Source organism: Syngnathus typhle, linkage group LG6, assembly GCF_033458585.1.
Source record: "Syngnathus typhle isolate RoL2023-S1 ecotype Sweden linkage group LG6, RoL_Styp_1.0, whole genome shotgun sequence".
NCBI classification, from domain to species: Eukaryota; Metazoa; Chordata; class Actinopteri; order Syngnathiformes; family Syngnathidae; genus Syngnathus; species Syngnathus typhle.
In genome coordinates this window covers 3,476,718-3,495,135 of record NC_083743.1, presented here as the reverse complement: position 1 = coordinate 3,495,135, position 18,418 = coordinate 3,476,718, and the positions used below count along the sequence as shown (strand labels likewise).

Here is an 18,418-nt window from a genome sequence, read left to right as displayed (position 1 = left end):
GAAGATAGTAATAATACAAACCTTTACGACATATGGATTTTCTAATACATTTAGTGTCATACTGTGGTAAAATTCTATTCTGGTATCATGCAATGTATATCTCACTAGTAAGCCTAAGTGTGACCGGGTCATGTTTCGAGTCAGGTTCGTGCGGGATTGTTTGGGCCTTGGTCCATGATCTCATTGGCACGAGACATCTGGTTTCCATTAACAACTGACAAGATATGCACCCGAGTGAGGAAAGGGAGGCTAACTCATAAATAATGAGGAGATATTGGGAGTAATCTGTTGGTCCTTTCTTTAAGACCCTTCCTGGTGCAGATAGGTTAGCAACAAGAGAGATTTAGAGGTTCAACAGAAAGACAGTTAAAAGAAAACAACATTATTAATTTGGATAGTTGCGGGCTAACAGGAGCATGAGAAAGAAGAGCTAAGAAGCGGGATCCAATTTGATCAGGGAGATTGGAAATTCACAACACCATATTCTAAGTCACATTTTTGAGCAAGCATGACACAGGTAATAACGTTTGAGAGGTCAAGACATAGATCAGGGCTAGATGTGGAACGCAAACCTCGTTGAGTTAATTTTAAATAATGATACTGAAGACAATGTACTGTCTCATTAAATAGGAACTATAGACAGAACGTAGCTCGAAAATAGGATGAGTTGCAGGACTTACAATATAAAGACGAGATCGCTGTTACTAGGAGAATTTGAAGTTTGGTAAACAAACGTTACTAGTGAATGGATGGCAGCAGCTACATTTGGAGATAGTCTTACAAGTTTGATGTCCCAGTCTGTCACTCTCCAGTGCCAGGATCCCTGAAAACTCAATCCCGAGACTCTGCCTGCAGCCATGGACGTCTACAAAACGGTGCCTGGCTTTGAGGCACCTTTGACCTTTGGCAAGGACAAAGAAAGACTGTTGTTGTACTTGTAGGGGGGCAAGTACACTGGAAAAAAGACGACATCCTCGGGGACGAGAAAAGACAGTGAGAAGTGGAGGAACTCACAATGTTGAAGAAAAAATGGACATTTGAACAATGGACTCATTCGAGAGTGATGGATGTGTTGACTCTGAAGCAACAACAAAAGAACACCATCTTGAGAGGGTGAGGTGCGGCAAAAGATATGGACTTGAAATGTCCGACGGCCAAATCGCACTCCGTGCTGTGGCGGTGCTGAAACTTTGTGGGGCTTGGGGTAGAGTGGACAGGAGCTTCATTGTGCACTGGGTTTGACAGAACTGAGGAGATTTGATAAAAATTTAATAAAGCGTAGAGCTACAGAGAGAAGCATCATGGTCAGAGATTGAACAGATTGGACAAAACAAATAGGCTAAAACGGAGAGAAACAAGAGCGAGATCTGATGTTTTGGCTCATCAGGCATAAGAAGTAGAAATTGAGTTAGATACATTTTAGAATAGGACATTTGGACTAAAGTGAATTCAGTCAAGAGGAAGCTAGGTTGCTCAATGTACCTACTCAATAAAATAGTAAGTTCGTTGCACCACAGTGGAGTTTGGGTGGTCAAAAAGTTGGATACGTTCAATTTTTGACTTTCACACAATCATGCATAGGAGTCGCACAAGGCGACAGTTAACAAGACAATGACTGCAATAGGGATCACTTACGACTGCACCGACATGGAAAAGTAGAAGCAAGGGAGTTGAGTAAGGGATTATATGCAGAACAGTCCGCTATACAGTTACCAATAGGAGGTTCTATCAAAAGAAGCTACATGAGAGATGTATGGAATCCCTTTGTCTGTGGTCTGTGTTCGTGCGTAATCTCTGTAAAGTTGTGTCAGGCTGTTGTCGTTTGTCTGAGCCTTGGGTGCGCGCTCGGTGTGTGTGCGTTTATGTGCACAACCTGTGTGGGTGCGAACGTGTTAGGAAAAAGACGGCATGGATAAGGGAATCTCCTTCACGACAGGAGGCAATAAATGGGAAAGCCCCTGTCATGAACGGTCTTTGGTTAGGAGGAATCATTAGGAAGTGCTCAAACTCTTCTTTCAAACACTCCTATCTGCCTCGTTAAAAAGGGCATTACAATTGACTACAAGAGTTGCAAAAAGCAGATGAAGAACATAGGTAGCATGATCAGGGCCCTCAGGCTGAAGGATGTGTCAAATGCAAATTTACTGCCGCCTGATCTTTCCTCCTCACAGGTCGACAACCCCATCAATCCAGGAGACTGGGTCTACATCAAGGTCATCAAAAGAAAGAACTGGGCCAGCCATGGTGGGAGGGACCATTCCAAGTCTTGCTGACTATCCCCCTCCGCAGTGAAGATCGCTGAACGACCCAGCTGGATTCACCTTAGCCACTGCAAGCTACGAGGAGTGCTGGACCCCTCATTTCGGGACGGTGGCAAAGTCTGCGAACAACGATCCCAACTCCGCTAGGCGGGGGGATGTCTCGGTGTTCCTGTCATCTTGGTAGCGACGGGGCTCCACATGCCAGGTGGATCCTCTGCTGCGTTGTGGTTGGAGCATGCTATAGTCTATGGACACATCTGAACAGACCAAGTGATAATGTTGACCGTGGGAAACGATGGTCACACGATGAGAACTTTGAGGACTGGTCATGAGACCCCAAAAACCCATACGAAACCAACGCTTGGTACCGGTATGTGAAGGTCACTGTGAGAGCGCACACACAGGTGGGATGTTATCTGTGTTTCCAAAAACTCCCCTTGCTCCACACAAGTTCACTTGGAGGCCAGAGCAATGAATGTCACTGAAGCAAAATGTATGGCATCCATGGGAGGAGATTGATATCAACACCGTACTGTCAGTCAGTGACGCTACCCCTACCGCCCTGGAATGAATCTGTGATCAAACTATTTTGGATTAATCCCAATGTGACTGTTGGAGGACGACAGATGCCACAAGTGGCCTAAACCAGGACGCTACCTGGAATGGACTACACGTGTTTCATCCAAGAAAACAAGACCCACGGATGCATCCACGACAACTGCTCTCCAGGAGGGAACTGGATGGGAGCTTTGGACATCACCGCTGTGTGCCAGGATGGGAGAGCCATTTCAAGGTGTAAGGGCTCTCCTGCCAACATGGCTGTACCATTGGACGGGTCCTACTTCATTCGGAACGGATCGTGACTTTATTTATATTTTCTTATTGATAGCATTCTGGTCGCCTAAGGCAGAGGGACCGTGTGAGACTTTTCCTGCGTATTAACATCGGCCAGCAGGTTTTTAGACCACACAATAAGTTTAATCTGGAGTATTGAGGAAAGTCCTCATCTTCACTGGAAGTTGTTGCTATCATTGTTTGTTGTTTTTGTCATGTTTCACCCTACACGCTCCCCAGCCCATTCGCTGTCATCTCAGTTTTTTTTATTGATTTTTTTTATTATTGTTTTTACTATTCTTCTTTATATTTTCTTACTTATGTTTTATTGATCTGGTTCACATAATCGTATGATAAAACAGGAGGGAGATGTCAGGGTTTTCCAAAACTATCTTGATCATATGATTATGTTGGAATGTATGTAACCAGTAATGAATAACCTTGGTAGATTAGTTTTATGCTTATGTTGGTGTGTAACCAGTAATAAATAACCTAGCTTGTTCCATCCTACACAATGTCGTAAAACATCCCCTGCCCTGCTAATCTAGAGGTCAAGGGCCTTTTTTACTTGTCTATTCAGTCCACTGTCACCCCCACCCTTTTTCTCCTAATAAAGATGGTCTTGTGGGAAGCGAGAGTCAGACGTCATTCGATCATTGTTGTACGCACAGTGACGAATGGACTCTCCGCCTGCAGGTGCCCAAAACGACTAACTTGTCTCCAAGTGGTTCTTGCAAAATAAGTTAGAGTGAGCACCACTCTAACAACTGCTATTCCTTTTATACTACGTATACTCCAAAAATTTCTAACCTTAACTATTCCTGACTAAATGTGTACGTATTTTTGAGTATCCTCTGTATTGCTGTGTATACAATAAAAAAAAGACTTTAGAATGTTTTGGAATGTTTTGTAGTAGTTTGTAGTACGCGGCTCCTGGGCTGGTGCTATGGCTAGTGTCCAAAAAGACGAGGAAATTGGCTCCCCTTTAGGTTTCAAGTCATTCTTTGGATTCCAAAGAAAAGATGGCTCAACGGACCAGTCCAACCGGAAAAGTGCGTATATAGTGAAAGACCATTTACCATTCACTGCTATTCCTTTTATACTATACCCCTAAAAATTCCTAACCTTAACTATTCCTGACTAAATGTGTACGTATTTTTGAGTATCCTCTGTATTGCTGTGTAAACAATAAAAAAAATAAAAAAAATGTTTTGTAGTTTTCACGTAGCCAGGAATTTTTCCAGTAGGGGCGCGCGCCCACAGGAAAGAAAATCGAACATCACCCACGCCGTTTGCTGATCGCTAAAACAACATGAATGGGTAACATCGCGAACATAGAATAGCGCAAGCACATTCGCGCAAAACGGAAAGAAAAAAACGACATGAAAATGAAGAATCGAAAAAGATCGATTTTTTTCAACCAGGGGGCAGGGAGTCCTAACCGGGGCGCCGCCCCGGCTCGCCCCGGGTTGGCTACGCCTCTGAACCAACCCATGCTTTTATAAGAGTGTAATAACACTTTCACGCACATTGGAAGGTAAAGACTCGTTCAGCACAGCAGGGGCAAAGACAACAGAACAAACTCTTGCTAACTCTCACCTTTTCTTTCAAGCACTACTTTGCCTCGAGGGACACTAGAGATGGCTGGTGAGCTTTTAATTTTTTAAAATCTTTTCGTAATTCTTTCCAGAAGAACTTTTTTTATTTTATTTTCACTTTTGCAAAACTTTCGTTCGGGCACACGGAAAAATAGAATAAACAAGAAAGTAGAGTAGCTCATCGATTTTGTCGAGGACAGTGAAGTCGATTAATTTTGATTCAACTTTAATTTGCGTAAAAGCAGAGCTTAATTTATTGGCGTGGGCTTCCGGGATGAGGTTATTAATTTTAAATCATTAATAACTGGCATCGAGGGTGCGAACTGTTGTTCATGATTAGTGAATATCGTGTTTCAACTATGCTGTCACTGAAGATTTTTGTTCTAAAACCAACTTGACGTACTTGCAAGGTTTCTCATTTTCCCCCGGTAGGGTTTTTTAAGTTTTTCCTTGCCCTTTTGGGAGCTTAAGATCAGGGGATGCTTTGAGAATAATTGTCAATTTCTGTCTATGTGAAGCCCTTTGAGACTGCTTGTGATTTAGCGCTATACAAATAAACTTGACTTTTAATTTTTTTGCATCTTTTTTTCATCAAACGTTGCGTGTTTTGTTGTCTCCAGGTACCCTCCAGGCGGATTGGTGGTCAACCAATCTCATCCCTTGCGAAAAGTCCTTTTGGAATTCCAAAAAGAATGACTTAAAGGTATTTTCTCCACACTAATGTGATGTATACTTACATAGAGAAATGTTGTCTTTAAGAGTCTTGCTTTTTGAACTAAGAATTTAAGGATGGACGGTTTCCTTGGCAACATCATTTACTAGGATATTTTACTGATTTTTTTTTTTTTTTTTTAACATCCCACATAGCAAACCAGAATCTTTATCAGCGTTTTTGGACGAAATTTCATTTTGTAAAATAAAAAATAATGTTTTTGTTATGCAGACCATTTGTGGCATGCTTCCACATGCTAACTTGTCCAAATTTGCATATTATTTTAGATCTATCCTGTGACTAAAGAGTCCGTACGGAGCCGCGTGGCTCTGCTTATCACCAATATCCAATTTAAGAACAGGGGTCTTGACAGACATGGTGCTGACGTAGATGAGCGGAACATGCAAAGGCTGTTGGAGGATTTAGGATACGAGGTGGTTAAACACACCAACCTCACAGGACAGGTAACAAACACTTTTTTTTGGGAAAGTTTCCAAAACAATTCAGAGTTTCTTACCGACCAGCGTTGGTTCTGGCAGCAAATGGACAAGGCCGTCCTCGACTTCTCCAAACATTCCAAACTCAAAGACACAGACAGCGTGTTTGTGGTCATCATGTCTCACGGGAAATCGGGATCGATCCTCGGCGTCAACTGGAACAAGACCCAAACGGCGGAAAAAGAGGATGTGTTTCCCATCGATAATATTTACAAACATCTGAACTCAGCCAACTGCAGGGCGCTGATCGACAAACCCAAGATCATCATCATCCAAGCCTGTCGAGGAGGTGAGTGAACGCAACGGCGCTCAGATTGAAGACGCATTTTGTAATGTCGTCACCCGGACAATGTTGTCTGTTTCAGAGGAGCCCGGGAATGTGGACTTGAGCTCTGTTGGGGGTTCACTCTCGTCTGATGGTGCCAGTGGCTCTCATTTTGTCCACTTAGAGAAAGATTTCGGCGCTCTTCTCTCTTCCACACCTCGTCAGTACATCTCCGCCTACCTTTTTTGTCCATGCAACTTGATTGAGGAAGGCCGTTAAGTCACAAGGATAAAACATTCTGAATCGGAACTGAACTGTATTGGAGGAAACGAGATTGTGACTTTTTGGCCCGCCTTTGCTCGAATCCTTTGCTAGTCAACAAACTTTTTTTTTTCCACCTCCTCAGATACCAAGTCATACCGAGACAATGTGAAAGGCTCTTTGCTAATTCAGTTTTTTGTTGGAATTGTAAAGACCCACGCTTGTGAGAAAGAGCTTGACAAACTTTTCACGATGGTAAGTTTTACACAACGCTCGTCTAAATGTTTAGGATATGGAGTGGTGATGTATGTCTTCTTTTTTTGGGGGGGGGGCCTGTACCTATAATCTCATGATGTTGTGTTTCAACCCCTTAGATCATGGGATGCTTTGAAGGTTTGACGCAATATGACGAAAAACAGATGCCAGTTAAACACAGATGGTCTATGACAAAGCCCTTCTACCTCTTTCCTGGCATTTGACACCACATTTCAGAGGAACATATCACTGTCAGATTGCGGCAGTAATATTAACAACTTTATATGTAGCTAGGAAGTAAAGGGAAATGTGCTTTCGGCAGTTTGCAAACATATTTTATTAAAGGCTACGTTAGACTTATAATCACATCAATATAATCTTCAGTGGTGGGTGTACTTATGCAAGCACATGATGAACCGGAAAGAAAGGAAACATGCAAAGCAACTGCACAAAGTGGTTTTCTCCGAAGTGCTGTGCAAACCGGAAATTGTAATAAAAAAGACTGACAAAGTCGAAAAATGATTTTTTTTGTCTGTGTGAAAGTTTCTGCGCATTGGGCTATAATTTGCTACATTAATAATAACTTACAGATAATGAGTTAGAATGTTAAAATGTGATAGGTTTGGCTGGCGACTCTTTCTCAATCTGCCTATGGCGTATCGCAAATGATGGGCAGAGAGAAACACAAGCAGTCTGTTTCCTTTTCCAGACAAGCTTTACTTGAAAAACAAAACCATGTCATCACGACACAACACAAAGGCAGCAGGTCGCGGAGGCAACATGGTAACACGGTCGATGACTTTTTTTTTTTTTCAAGCTGACATCTTCGAGTTCGAACCAACATAATGGACGTTTAAAGCTTGAGGGTTATCAAAAGACACACTCACACACAAGAAATTGGGTCATCAAACAGCTTGACCAGGGCGGACATTTTGTTTTTTGAACATACTGGCAGTGTTAAGACGCTTCCACAGCACAAAACAAGATGACAAGCAATCCTTTCATCCCTTGCACTCAACATGTCTTGACAAAACAACACGGTGCTACTTCCACATGCGCTCAGGTACTCACCACTTGAACAAACACAGTCTAAGATCGTCAAAACAAAAATAAAGCGCAGGAGCATTTTTGCCACTCAGATCTTTTTGCAAGACAGACCAAACTTAACCATGCAGGATTTTTGCCATCGTTGTTTTGCAAGGGAGGGAGAGGAAGTACAAAGGAGGGTTCGGGCCACCCAGAAAATTAAAAAAAGAAAAACTTGAAGGTTAAAATTATGACCGTCAATTATAACCACATGAGAATAAAGTAATGTATCTATGAAAAAGTCAGACATTATCATAGAGTATTAATGTGAAGAGAATAAAGTTGTCGTCTGGAAAACAAAAAGATTCAAATACTTAGTGTCAAGTTATATTGTAGAGATTGAAGTTGTATATTTTCGATATTTAAAGATTTTTTTGGAGACTAATATATTGGTGGGAAACTGATTAGCACGTCCGCTTCCCAGTACAGATGTGCAAGGTTCGATCCGAAATTAGTGCCTTTTTTTTTTTTTTTTTAATCAAAATGGCGTTGTTTACTAGGGGTGTAACGATTCATCGATACACATTGATTAATCGATATAATGCTCTACGAAATTATTGGCATCGATGCTAAACGTAAACATCGATTTATATCGCCGTGTTTGACCTCGGACATTAGACGCGACTTTATTTTGAAATCCAGTTCATTGTTGCTTGCTTCCTCTTTCCGGGAGCAGTGCGCGGCGTTGTTGTGTTGTGAGCAGAGCAGGCACGTGAAAGGGGAGTCGAAAACTAGTACGCGGCTCCTGGGCTGGTGCTATGGCTAGTGTCCAAAAAGACAAGGAAATTGGCTCCCCTTTAGGCTTCAAGTCATTCTTATGAAGCACTTTGGATTCCAAAGAAAAGATGGTTCAATGGACCAGTCCAACCGGAAAAGTGCGTATATAGTGAAAGACCATTTACCGTTCACTGCTATTCCTTTTATACTATACTCCGAAAATTCCGAACCTTAACTATTCCTGACTAAATGTGTACGTATTTTTGAGTATCCTCTGTATTGCTGTGTATACAATAAAAAAAAAAAAAATGTTTTGTAGTTTTCACGTAGCCAGGAATTTTTCCAGTAGGGGCGCGCGCCCACAGGTAAGAAAATCGAACATCACCCACGCCGTTTGCTGATCGCTAAAACAACATGAATGGATAACATCGCGAACATAGAATAGCGCAAGCACATTCGCGCAAAACGGAAAGAAAAAAACGACATGAAAATGAAGAATCGAAAAAGATCGATTTTTTTCAACCAGGGTGCAGGGAGTCCTAACCGGGGCGGCGCCCCGGCTCGCCCCGGGTTGGCTACGCCTCTGAACCAACCCATGCTTTTATAAGAGTGTAATAACACTTTCACGCACATTGGAAGGTAAAGACTTGTTCAGCACAGCAGGGGCAAAGACAACAGAAGAAACTCTTGCTAACTCTCACCTTTTCTTTCAAGCACTACTTCGCCTTGAGAGACACTATAGATGGCTGGTGAGCTTTTAATTTTTTAAAATCTTTTCGTAATTCTTTCCAGAAGAAATTTTTTTATTTTATTTTCACTTTTGCAAAACTTTCGTTCGGGCACACGGAAAAATAGAATAAACAAGAAAGTAGAGTAGCTCATCGATTTTGTCGAGGACAGTGAAGTCGATTAATTTTGATTCAACTTTAATTTGCGTAAAAGCAGAGCTTAATTTATTGGCGTGGGCTTCCGGGATGAGGTTATTCATTTTAAATCATTAATAACTGGCATTGAGGGTGCGAACTGTTGTTTATGATGAGTGAATATCGTGTTTCAACTATGCTGTCACTGAACATTTTTGTTCTAAAACCAACTTGACGTACTTGAAATATAGCTTGCATTTGATTTTTGCCATACTAACTTTTATGTGGTAGATTGGGGTCAAAGGTTTTGTCCTTGAAAAAACAAAACTCGTACTTGAAAAAATAAAACTTCAATCTAAAAATAAAGGTGCTGATCACTTGTAAAATAAAACAATGTATACAAAATAAAAATATTTGAAAGTTTTTTTTTCTGTAGCCACAAGTGGTTTCAATTTGATTTGTTCTTTCGTTCTTTTGTGCAAATAAAACTACATTGCCTGTGATACTGTTTTGTGCTTCTTACAGAAGAACTAAAGCGCGTGAGAACGAAGTTTACTGAATATATGACCTTGCGAGTAATCCAACAACTTGTGAACGAACTTTTCGATGTTAACATCTTGAATGACGGAGAGAGGGAGAATATCTTGGCTGTGAATCGCAGCGAAGAAGACAAAGCTCGTGCCCTCATTGACGCAGTTAGCAAAAAAGGTGATGAGGACAGCTGGTGCTTCATAACTTTCCTTAAAAAGAGGGAACCGATGCTCTTCGAAGAATTGGGACTCCCCGCCGAGCCTCCCCATGGTGAGATGACGAGTTTCACAGCATCTCCTCAATAGAAAAAGACAAGTTGCATTTGACTTTTAATTTTTTTGCATCTTTTGTTGTCTCCAGGTACCCCCGGGGCGGAACCTCAGTGGTCAACCGATCTCATCCCTTGCAACATGTCCTTTTGGACTTCCAAAAAGAATGACTCAGAGGTATTTTCTCCACACTAATGTGATGTATACTTTCATAGAGAAATGTTGTCTTTAAGAGTCTTGCTTTTTGAACTAAGAATTTAAGGATGGACGGTTTCCTTGGCAACATCATTTACTAGGATATTTTACTGATTTTTTTTTTTTTTTTTTAACATCCCACATAGCAAACCAGAATCTTTATCAGCGTTTTTGGACGAAATTTCATTTTGTAAAATAAAAAATAATGTTTTTGTTATGCAGACCATTTGTGGTATGCTTCCACATCCTAACTTGTCCAAATTTGCATATTATTTTAGATCTATCCTGTGACTAAAGAGTCCGTACGGAGCCGCGTGGCTCTGCTTATCACCAATATCCAATTTGAGGACGCGAGTCATAACAGATTGGGAGCTGAGGTAGATGAGCGGAACATGCAAAGGCTGTTGGAGGATTTAGGATACGAGGTGGTTAAACACACCAACCTCACAGGACAGGTAACGAACACTTTTTTTTTGGAAAGTTTCCAAAACAATTCAGAGTTTCTTACCGACCAGCGTTGGTTCTGGCAGGAAATGGACAAGGCCGTCCTCAACTTCTCCAAACATCCCAAACTCAAAGACACAGACAGCGTGTTTGTGGTCATCATGTCTCACGGGAAATCGGCATCGATCCTCGGCGTCAACTGGAACAAGACCCAAACGGCGGAAGAAGAGGATGTGTTTCCCATCGATAATATTTACAAACATCTGAACTCAAAGAACTGCAGGGCGCTGATCGACAAACCCAAGATCATCATCATCCAAGCCTGTCGAGGAGGTGAGTGAACGCAACGGCGCTCAGATTGAAGACGCATTTTGTAATGTCGTCACCCGGACCATGTTGTCTGTTTCAGAGGAGCCCCAGGCGGTGTCGGTGACCTTGGGCGATGATCCGGGTCCACTCTCGTCTGATGGTGCCGGTGGCTCTCGATTTCTCCACATAGAGAAAGATTTCGCCGCTCTTTTCTCTTGCACACCTGGTCAGTGCATCTCCGCCTACCTTTTTTGTCCATGCGACTTGATTGAGGAAGGTCATTAAGTCACAAGGATAAAACATTCTGAATCGGAGCTGAAATGTATTGGAGGAAACGAGATTGTGACTTTTTGACCCGCCTTCGCTCGAATCATTTGCTAGTCAACAAACTTTTTTTTTTTCCCCACCTCCTCAGATACCAAGGCATACCGACACCCAGAGGAAGGCTCTTTGCTAATTCGGTTTTTTGTTGGAATTGTAAACACCCACGCTTGTGAGAAAGAGCTTGACAAACTTTTCACAATGGTAAGTTTTACACAACGCTCGTCTAAATGTTTAGGATATGGAGTGGTGACGTATGTCTTCTTTTTTTTGGGCTGTACCTTTAATCTCATGATGTTGTGTTTCAACCCCTTAGATCATGCGATGCTTTGAAAGAGAGGAGTCTGTGACAGCAAAACAGAAGCCAGTTAAATACAGATGGTCTATGACAAAGGCCTTCTACCTCTTTCCTGGCATTTGACACCACATTTCTGAGGAACATATCACTGTCAGATTGCGGCAGTAATATTAACAACTTTATATGTAGCTAGGAAGTAAAGGGAAATGTGCTTTCGGCAGTTTGCAAACATATTTTATTAAAGGCTACGTTAGACTTAATATAATCACATCAATATAATCTTCAGTGGTGGGTGTACTTATGCAAGCACATGATGAACCGGAAAGAAAGGAAACGTGCAAAGCAACTGCACAAAGTGGTTTTCTCCGAAGTGCTGTGCAAACCGGAAATTGTAATAAAAAAGACTGACAAAGTCGAAAAATGATTTTCTTTGTCTGTGTGAAAGTTTCTGCGCATTGGGCTATAATTTGCTACATTAATAATAACTTATAGATAATGAGTTAGAATGTTAAAATGTGATAGGTTTGGCTGGCGACTCTTTCTCAATCTGCCTATGGAGTATCGCAAATGATGGGCAGAGAGAAACACAAGCAGTCTGTTTCCTTTTCCAGACAAGCTTTACTTGAAAAACAAAACCATGTCATCACGACACAACACAAAGGCAGCAGGTCGCGGAGGCAACATGGTAACACGGTTGATGACTTTTTTATTTTATTTCATGCTGACCTCTTCGAGTGCGAACCAACATAATGGACGTTTAAGGCTTGAGGGTTATCAAAAGACACACTCACACACGAGAAATTGGGTCATCAAACAGCTTGACCAGGGCGGACATTTTGTTTTATGAACATACTGGCAGTGTTAAGACGCTTCCACAGCACAAAACAAGATGACAAGCAATCCTTTCATCCCTTGCACTCAACATGTCTTGACAAAACAACACGCTGCTATTTCCACATGCGCTCAGGTACTCACCACTTGAACAAACACAGTCTAAGATCGTCAAAACAAAAATAAAGCGCAGGAGCATTTTTGCCACTCAGATCTTTTTGCAAGACAGACCAAACTTAACCATGCAGGATTTTGCCGTCGTTGTTTTGCAAGGGAGGGAGAGGAAGTACAAAGGAGGGTTCGGGCCACCCAGAAAAGTAAAAAAAGAAAAACTTGAAGGTTAAAATTATGACCGTCAATTATGACCACATGAGAATAAAGTAATGTATCTATGAAAAAGTCAGACATTATCATAGAGTATTAATGTGAAGAGAACAAAGTTGTCCTCTGGAAAACAAAAAGATTCAAATACTTAGTGTAAAGTTATATTGTCGAGATTGAAGTTGTATATTTTCGATATTTAAAGAATTTTTTGGAGACTAATATATTGGTGGGAAACTAATTAGCACGTCCGCTTCCCAGTACAGATGTGCAAGGTTCGATCCGAAATTAGTGCCATTTTTTTTTTTAAATCAAAATGGCGTTGTTTACTAGGGGTGTAACGATTCATCGATACACATCGATTAATCGATATAATGGTCTACGATTTATTGGCATCGATGCTAAACGTAAACATCGATTTATATCGCCGTGTTTGACCTCGGACATTAGACGCGACTTTATTTTGAAATCCAGTTCATTGTTGCTTGCTTCCTCTTTCCGGGAGCAGTGGGCGGCGTTGTTGTGTTGTGAGCAGAGCAGGCACGTGAAAGGGGAGTCGACAACTAGTACGCGGCTCCTGGGCTGGTGCTATGGCTAGTGTCCAAAAAGACAAGGAAATTGGCTCCCCTTTAGGCTTCAAGTCATTCTTTGGAAGCACTTTGGATTCCAAAGAAAAGATGGCTCAACGGACCAGTCCAACCGGAAAAGTGCGTATATAGTGAAAGACCATTTACCGTTCACTGCTATTCCTTTCATACTATACCCCAAAAATTCCGAACCTTAACAATTCCTGACTAAATGTGTACGTATTTTTGAGTATCCTCTGTATTGCTGTGTATACAATAAAAAAAAAAAAAAACTTTAGAATGTTTTGTAGTAGTTTGTAGTACGCGGCTCCTGGGCTGGTGCTATGGCTAGTGTCCAAAAAGACAAGGAAATTGGCTTCCCTTTAGGCTTCAAGTCATTCTTTGGAAGCACTTTGGATTCCAAAGAAAAGATGGTTCAATGGACCAGTCCAACCGGAAAAGTGCGTATATAGTGAAAGACCATTTACCATTCACTGCTATTCCTTTTATACTATACCCCCAAAATTCCGAACCTTAACAATTCCTGACTAAATGTGTACGTATTTTTGAGTATCCTCTGTATTGCTGTGTATACAATAATAATAAAAAAAAAACTTTAGAATGTTTTGTAGTTTTTACGTAGCCAGGAATTTTTCCAGGAGGGGCGCGCGCCCACAGGAAAAAAAATCGAACATCACCCACGCCGTTCGCTGATTGCTAAAACAACATCCGGGTCCGGGAGGCAAACGGTGAATGGATAACATTGCGAACATAGAATAGCGCAAGCACATTCGCGCAAAACGGAAAGAAAAAAACGGCATGAAAATGAAGAATCGAAAAAGCTCGATTTTTTTCAACCAGGGGGCAGGGAGTCCTAACCGGGGCGCCGCCCCGGCTCGCCCCGGGTTGGCTACGCCTCTGAACCAACCCATGCTTTTATAAGAGTGTAATAACACTTTCACGCACATTGGAAGGTAAAGACTCGTTCAGCACAGCAGGGGCAAAGACAACAGAACAAACTCTTGCTAACTCTTACCTTTTCTTTCAAGCACTACTTTGCCTCGAGGGACACTAGAGATGGCTGGTGAGCTTTTAATTTTTTAAAATCTTTTCGTAATTCTTTCCAGAAGAACTTTTTTTATTTTATTTTCACTTTTGCAAAACTTTCGTTCGGGCAGACGGAAAAATAGAATAAAATCGATGAAGTCGATTAATTTTGATTCAACTTTAATTTGAGTAAAAGCAGAGCGCGCTTAATTTATTGGCGTGGGCTTCCGGGATGAGGTTATTCATTTTAAATCATTAATAACTGACATTGAGGGTGCGAACTGTTGTTTATGATGAGTGAATATCGTGTTTCAACTATGCTGTCACTGAACATTTTTGTTCTAAAACCAACTTGACGTACTTGAAATATAGCTTGCATTTGATTTTTGCCACACTAACTTTTATGTGGTAGATTGGGGTCAAAGGTTTTGTCCTTGAAAAAACAAAACTCGTACTTGAAAAAATAAAACTTCAATCTAAAAATAAAGGTGCTGATCACTTGTAAAATAAAACAATGTATACAAAATAAAAATATTTGAAAGTTTGTTTTCTGTAGCCACAAGTGGTTTCAATTGGATTTGTTCGTTCGTTCTTTTGTGCAAATAAAACTACATTGCCCTCTGTGATACTGTTTTGTGCTTCTTACAGGAGAACTAAAGAGCGTGAGAACGCTGTTTATTGAAAGCGTGTCCTTGAAAATAATCCAACAACTTGTGGACGACCTTTTGGATGTTAACGCCTTGAATGACGGAGAGCACGAGAATATCTTGGAAGGGAAAGGCGGCAGAGCAGATAAAGCTCGTGCCCTCATTGACTCAGTGAGGAAAAAAGGTGATAAGGCAAGCTGGTTTATCATAACTTCCCTTAAAAAGAGAGACCCACTGCTCTTCGAAAATTTGGGACTGCCCGGGCCTCCCCATGGTGAGATAACGAGTTTCACAGCATCTCCTCAATAGAAAAAGACAAGTTGCATTTGACTTTTAATTTTTTTGCATCTTTTGTTGTCTCCAGCTACCCCCAAGGCGAATTGGTGGTCAACCAATCTCAACCTTTGCAAAAACTCCTTTTGGAATTCCAAAAAGAATGACTCAGAGGTATTTTCTCCACACTAATGTGATGTATACTTTCATAGAGAAATGTTGTCTTTAAGAGTCTTGGTTTTTGAACTAAGAATTTAAGGATGGACGGTTTCCTTGGCAACATCATTTACTAGGATATTTTACTGATTTTTTTTTTTTTAGCATCCCACATAGCAAACCAGAATCTCTATCAGCATTTTTGGAGGAAATTTCATTTTGTAAAATAAAAAATAATGTTTTTGTTATGCAGAGCATTTGTGGTATGCTTCCACACGCTAACTTGTTCAAACTTGCATATTATTTTAGATCTATCCTGTGACTAAAGAGTCCGTACGGAGCCGCGTGGCTCTGCTTATCACCAATATCAAATTTGAGGACACGGATTTTGACAGACCTGGTGCTGAGGTAGATGAGCGGAACATGCAAAGGCTGTTGGAGGATTTAGGATACGAGGTGGTTAAACACACCAACCTCACAGGACAGGTAACAAACACTTTTTTTGAAAGTTTCCAAAACCATTCAGAGTTTCTTACCGACCAGCGTTGGTTCTGGCAGGAAATGGACACGGCCGTCTTCGACTTCTCCAAACATTCCAAACTCAAAGACACAGACAGCGTGTTTGTGGTCATCATGTCTCACGGGATATTGGGATCGATCCTCGGCGTCAACTGGAACAACACCGAAAAGTCGGATGTCTTTCCCATCGATAATATTTACAAACATCTGAACTCAAAGAACTGCAGGGCGCTGATCGACAAACCCAAGATCATCATCATCCAAGCCTGTCGAGGAAGTGAGTGAACGCAACGGCGCTCAGATTGAAGACGCATTTTGTAATGTCGTCACCCGGACCATGTTGTCTGTTTCAGACGAGCCCGGGGCGGTGGCCTTGGGCGATGATCCGGGTCCACTCTCGTCTGCTGGTGCCGGTGGCTCTCAATCTGTCCACATAGAGAAAGATTTCGCCCCTCTTCTCTCTTGCACACCTGGTCAGTGCATCTCCGCCTACCTTTTTTGTCCATGCGACTTGATTGAGGAAGGTCATTAAGTCACAAGGATAAAACATTCTGAATCGGAGCTGAACTGTATTGGAGGAAACGAGATTGTGACTTTTTGACCCGCCTTCGCTCGAATCATTTGCTAGTCAACAAACTTTTTTTTTTTCCCCACCTCCTCAGATACCAAGGCATACCGAGACAATGTGAAAGGCTCTTTGCTAATTCGGTTTTTTGTTGGAATTGTAAACACCCACGCTTGTGAGAAAGAGCTTCACGAACTTTTCAGGATGGTAAGTTTTACACAACGCTCGTCTAAATGTTTAGGATATGGAGTGGTGACTTATGTCTTATTTTTTGGGGGGGGGGGCTGTATCTTTAATCTCATGATGTTGTGTTTCAACCCCTTAGATCATGCGATGCTTTGAAAGAGAGGAGTTTGTGACAGCAAAACAGATGCCAGTTAAAGACAGATGGTCTATGACAAAGGCCTTCTACCTCTTTCCTGGCATTTGACACCACATTTCTGAGGAACATATCACTGTCAGATTGCGGCAGTAATATTAACAACTTTATATGTAGCTAGGAAGTAAAGGGAAATGTGCTTTCGGCAGTTTGCAAACATATTTTATTAAAGGCTACGTTAGACTTAATATAATCACATCAATATAATCTTCAGTGGTGGGTGTACTTATGCAAGCACATGATGAACCGGAAAGAAAGGAAACGTGTGTTGGAAAAATGTATATATATGTTATCATGCGTTCTCTTTTAGTTTCTATATTATCATATTACAGTAAACGATAGCCGTTACATTGGTGCGGACGTGCGTTTGTTGTTCTGCTTTGCTGTTCTTATGTTCACCACAGAAAACCACATCAGCCTGGGTGTGAGGTCTTATCTCGGTCAGCGAGATGCAGCTGCAGAGAAAAGAACACCCTGCAATGGCATTGTGTCAATCTTCGTCAAGTGGCTGACTCAGCACCTCACACCCTCAAGAGATGGAGCGCTAGAAGCGCCCCTGGTCCCTGCTGATATGATTGCTTGAACCCATTGAACTTGCTGAACTCTGTATGCTCTTTCCTATATCGCCATATTAGTATATCGTTTGCAGTAATCTACACTTACCAGAAGTTTTCTACGCTTACCAAAGCAGAAGCCTTTGCGCTTCCCCCTTTCCCTTATTTGGCTTCTGCTACACATGTGATTAGGGCAATCCCCAAATAAAGAGAGCGAGGATGCAGACAGACTTTAGTGTAGCTCGGACGTTGTAAGTTGTCTGTACTGCACTCCTTGCGCAAGCTACGACTCAATATTCTGCCTCACTTGTGGTTTGTCCGTTGATGCTTTTCTCTTAACATTTATTCACTCTGTCTGTAAAAACCTAACAACGTGCAAAGCAACTGCACAAAGTGGTTTTCTCCAAAGTGCTGTGCAAACAGGAAATTGTAATAAAAAAGACTGACAAAGTCGAAAAATGATTTTTTTTTGTCTGTGTGAAAGTTTCTGCGCATTGGGCTATAATTTGCTACATTAATAATAACTTCCCCTCCATGAGTCGTCACCTTATCGTGGTGGAGGGGTTTGCGTGCCCCTATGATCCTAGGAGCCATGTTGTCTGGGGCTTCATGCTCCTGGTAGGGTCACCCATGGCAAACGGGTCCTAGGTGAGGGGCCAGACAAAGCACGGCTCAAAAAGCCCCTTATGATGAAGAAGAGATATGGAAACAGATTTCCCTCGCCCGGACGCGGGTCACCGGGGCCCCCCTCTGGAGCCAGGCCTGGAGGCGGGGCTCGAAGGCGAGCGTCTGGTGGCCGGGCCTGCGCCCATGGGGCCCGGCCGGGCAAAGCCCGAAAAGGAAA

At 41.8% G+C, this 18,418-nt stretch overlaps 3 protein-coding genes across 7 annotated transcripts in view; 2 read left to right on the top strand and 1 right to left on the bottom strand.

Moving 5' to 3' along the window:
- Nucleotides 1-12,140, top strand: part of LOC133155425 (caspase a-like) — a 32,172-nt gene extending 20,032 nt beyond the window's left edge. The window contains exons 2-9 of one of the 2 annotated variants that reach the window (XM_061280733.1): nucleotides 9,182-9,235; nucleotides 9,875-10,150; nucleotides 10,241-10,326; nucleotides 10,623-10,799; nucleotides 10,875-11,121; nucleotides 11,198-11,323; nucleotides 11,513-11,622; nucleotides 11,735-12,140. In XM_061280733.1, the coding sequence (XP_061136717.1) occupies nucleotides 9,229-9,235; nucleotides 9,875-10,150; nucleotides 10,241-10,326; nucleotides 10,623-10,799; nucleotides 10,875-11,121; nucleotides 11,198-11,323; nucleotides 11,513-11,622; nucleotides 11,735-11,839 (1,134 nt within the window). In that variant the 5' untranslated portion in view covers nucleotides 9,182-9,228 and the 3' untranslated portion in view covers nucleotides 11,840-12,140. Of the gene's footprint in view, nucleotides 1-9,076; nucleotides 9,236-9,874; nucleotides 10,151-10,240; nucleotides 10,327-10,622; nucleotides 10,800-10,874; nucleotides 11,122-11,197; nucleotides 11,324-11,512; nucleotides 11,623-11,734 lie in introns of those variants that run through there. The other variant, XM_061280732.1, reaches the window with a different exon arrangement.
- stx1a (syntaxin 1A (brain)) overlaps nucleotides 1-18,418 on the bottom strand; it is a 69,059-nt gene that overhangs the window by 19,060 nt on the left and 31,581 nt on the right. The gene's annotated exons all lie outside the window — the stretch shown is intronic.
- LOC133155427 (caspase a-like) lies at nucleotides 4,561-17,868 on the top strand. 4 transcript variants are annotated; one of them, XM_061280737.1, is made up of 8 exons: nucleotides 4,561-4,742; nucleotides 15,130-15,402; nucleotides 15,493-15,575; nucleotides 15,867-16,043; nucleotides 16,116-16,353; nucleotides 16,430-16,549; nucleotides 16,739-16,848; nucleotides 16,967-17,868. In XM_061280737.1, the coding sequence occupies exons 1-8, from the start codon at nucleotides 4,736-4,738 to the stop codon at nucleotides 17,069-17,071; spliced, it is 1,113 nt and encodes a 370-aa protein (XP_061136721.1). In that variant the 5' UTR covers nucleotides 4,561-4,735; the 3' UTR covers nucleotides 17,072-17,868. The 4 variants fall into 4 exon arrangements, with proteins under 4 accessions (XP_061136721.1, XP_061136723.1, XP_061136722.1 ...); XM_061280735.1 differs by lacking the exon at nucleotides 4,561-4,742 and adding an exon at nucleotides 14,360-14,518; XM_061280739.1 differs by lacking the exons at nucleotides 15,130-15,402; nucleotides 15,493-15,575; nucleotides 15,867-16,043; ... (2 more) ...; nucleotides 16,739-16,848; nucleotides 16,967-17,868 and adding exons at nucleotides 5,314-5,396; nucleotides 5,762-5,869; nucleotides 5,945-6,191; ... (1 more) ...; nucleotides 6,574-6,683; nucleotides 6,803-7,205 and having other exon boundaries at nucleotides 4,585-4,742.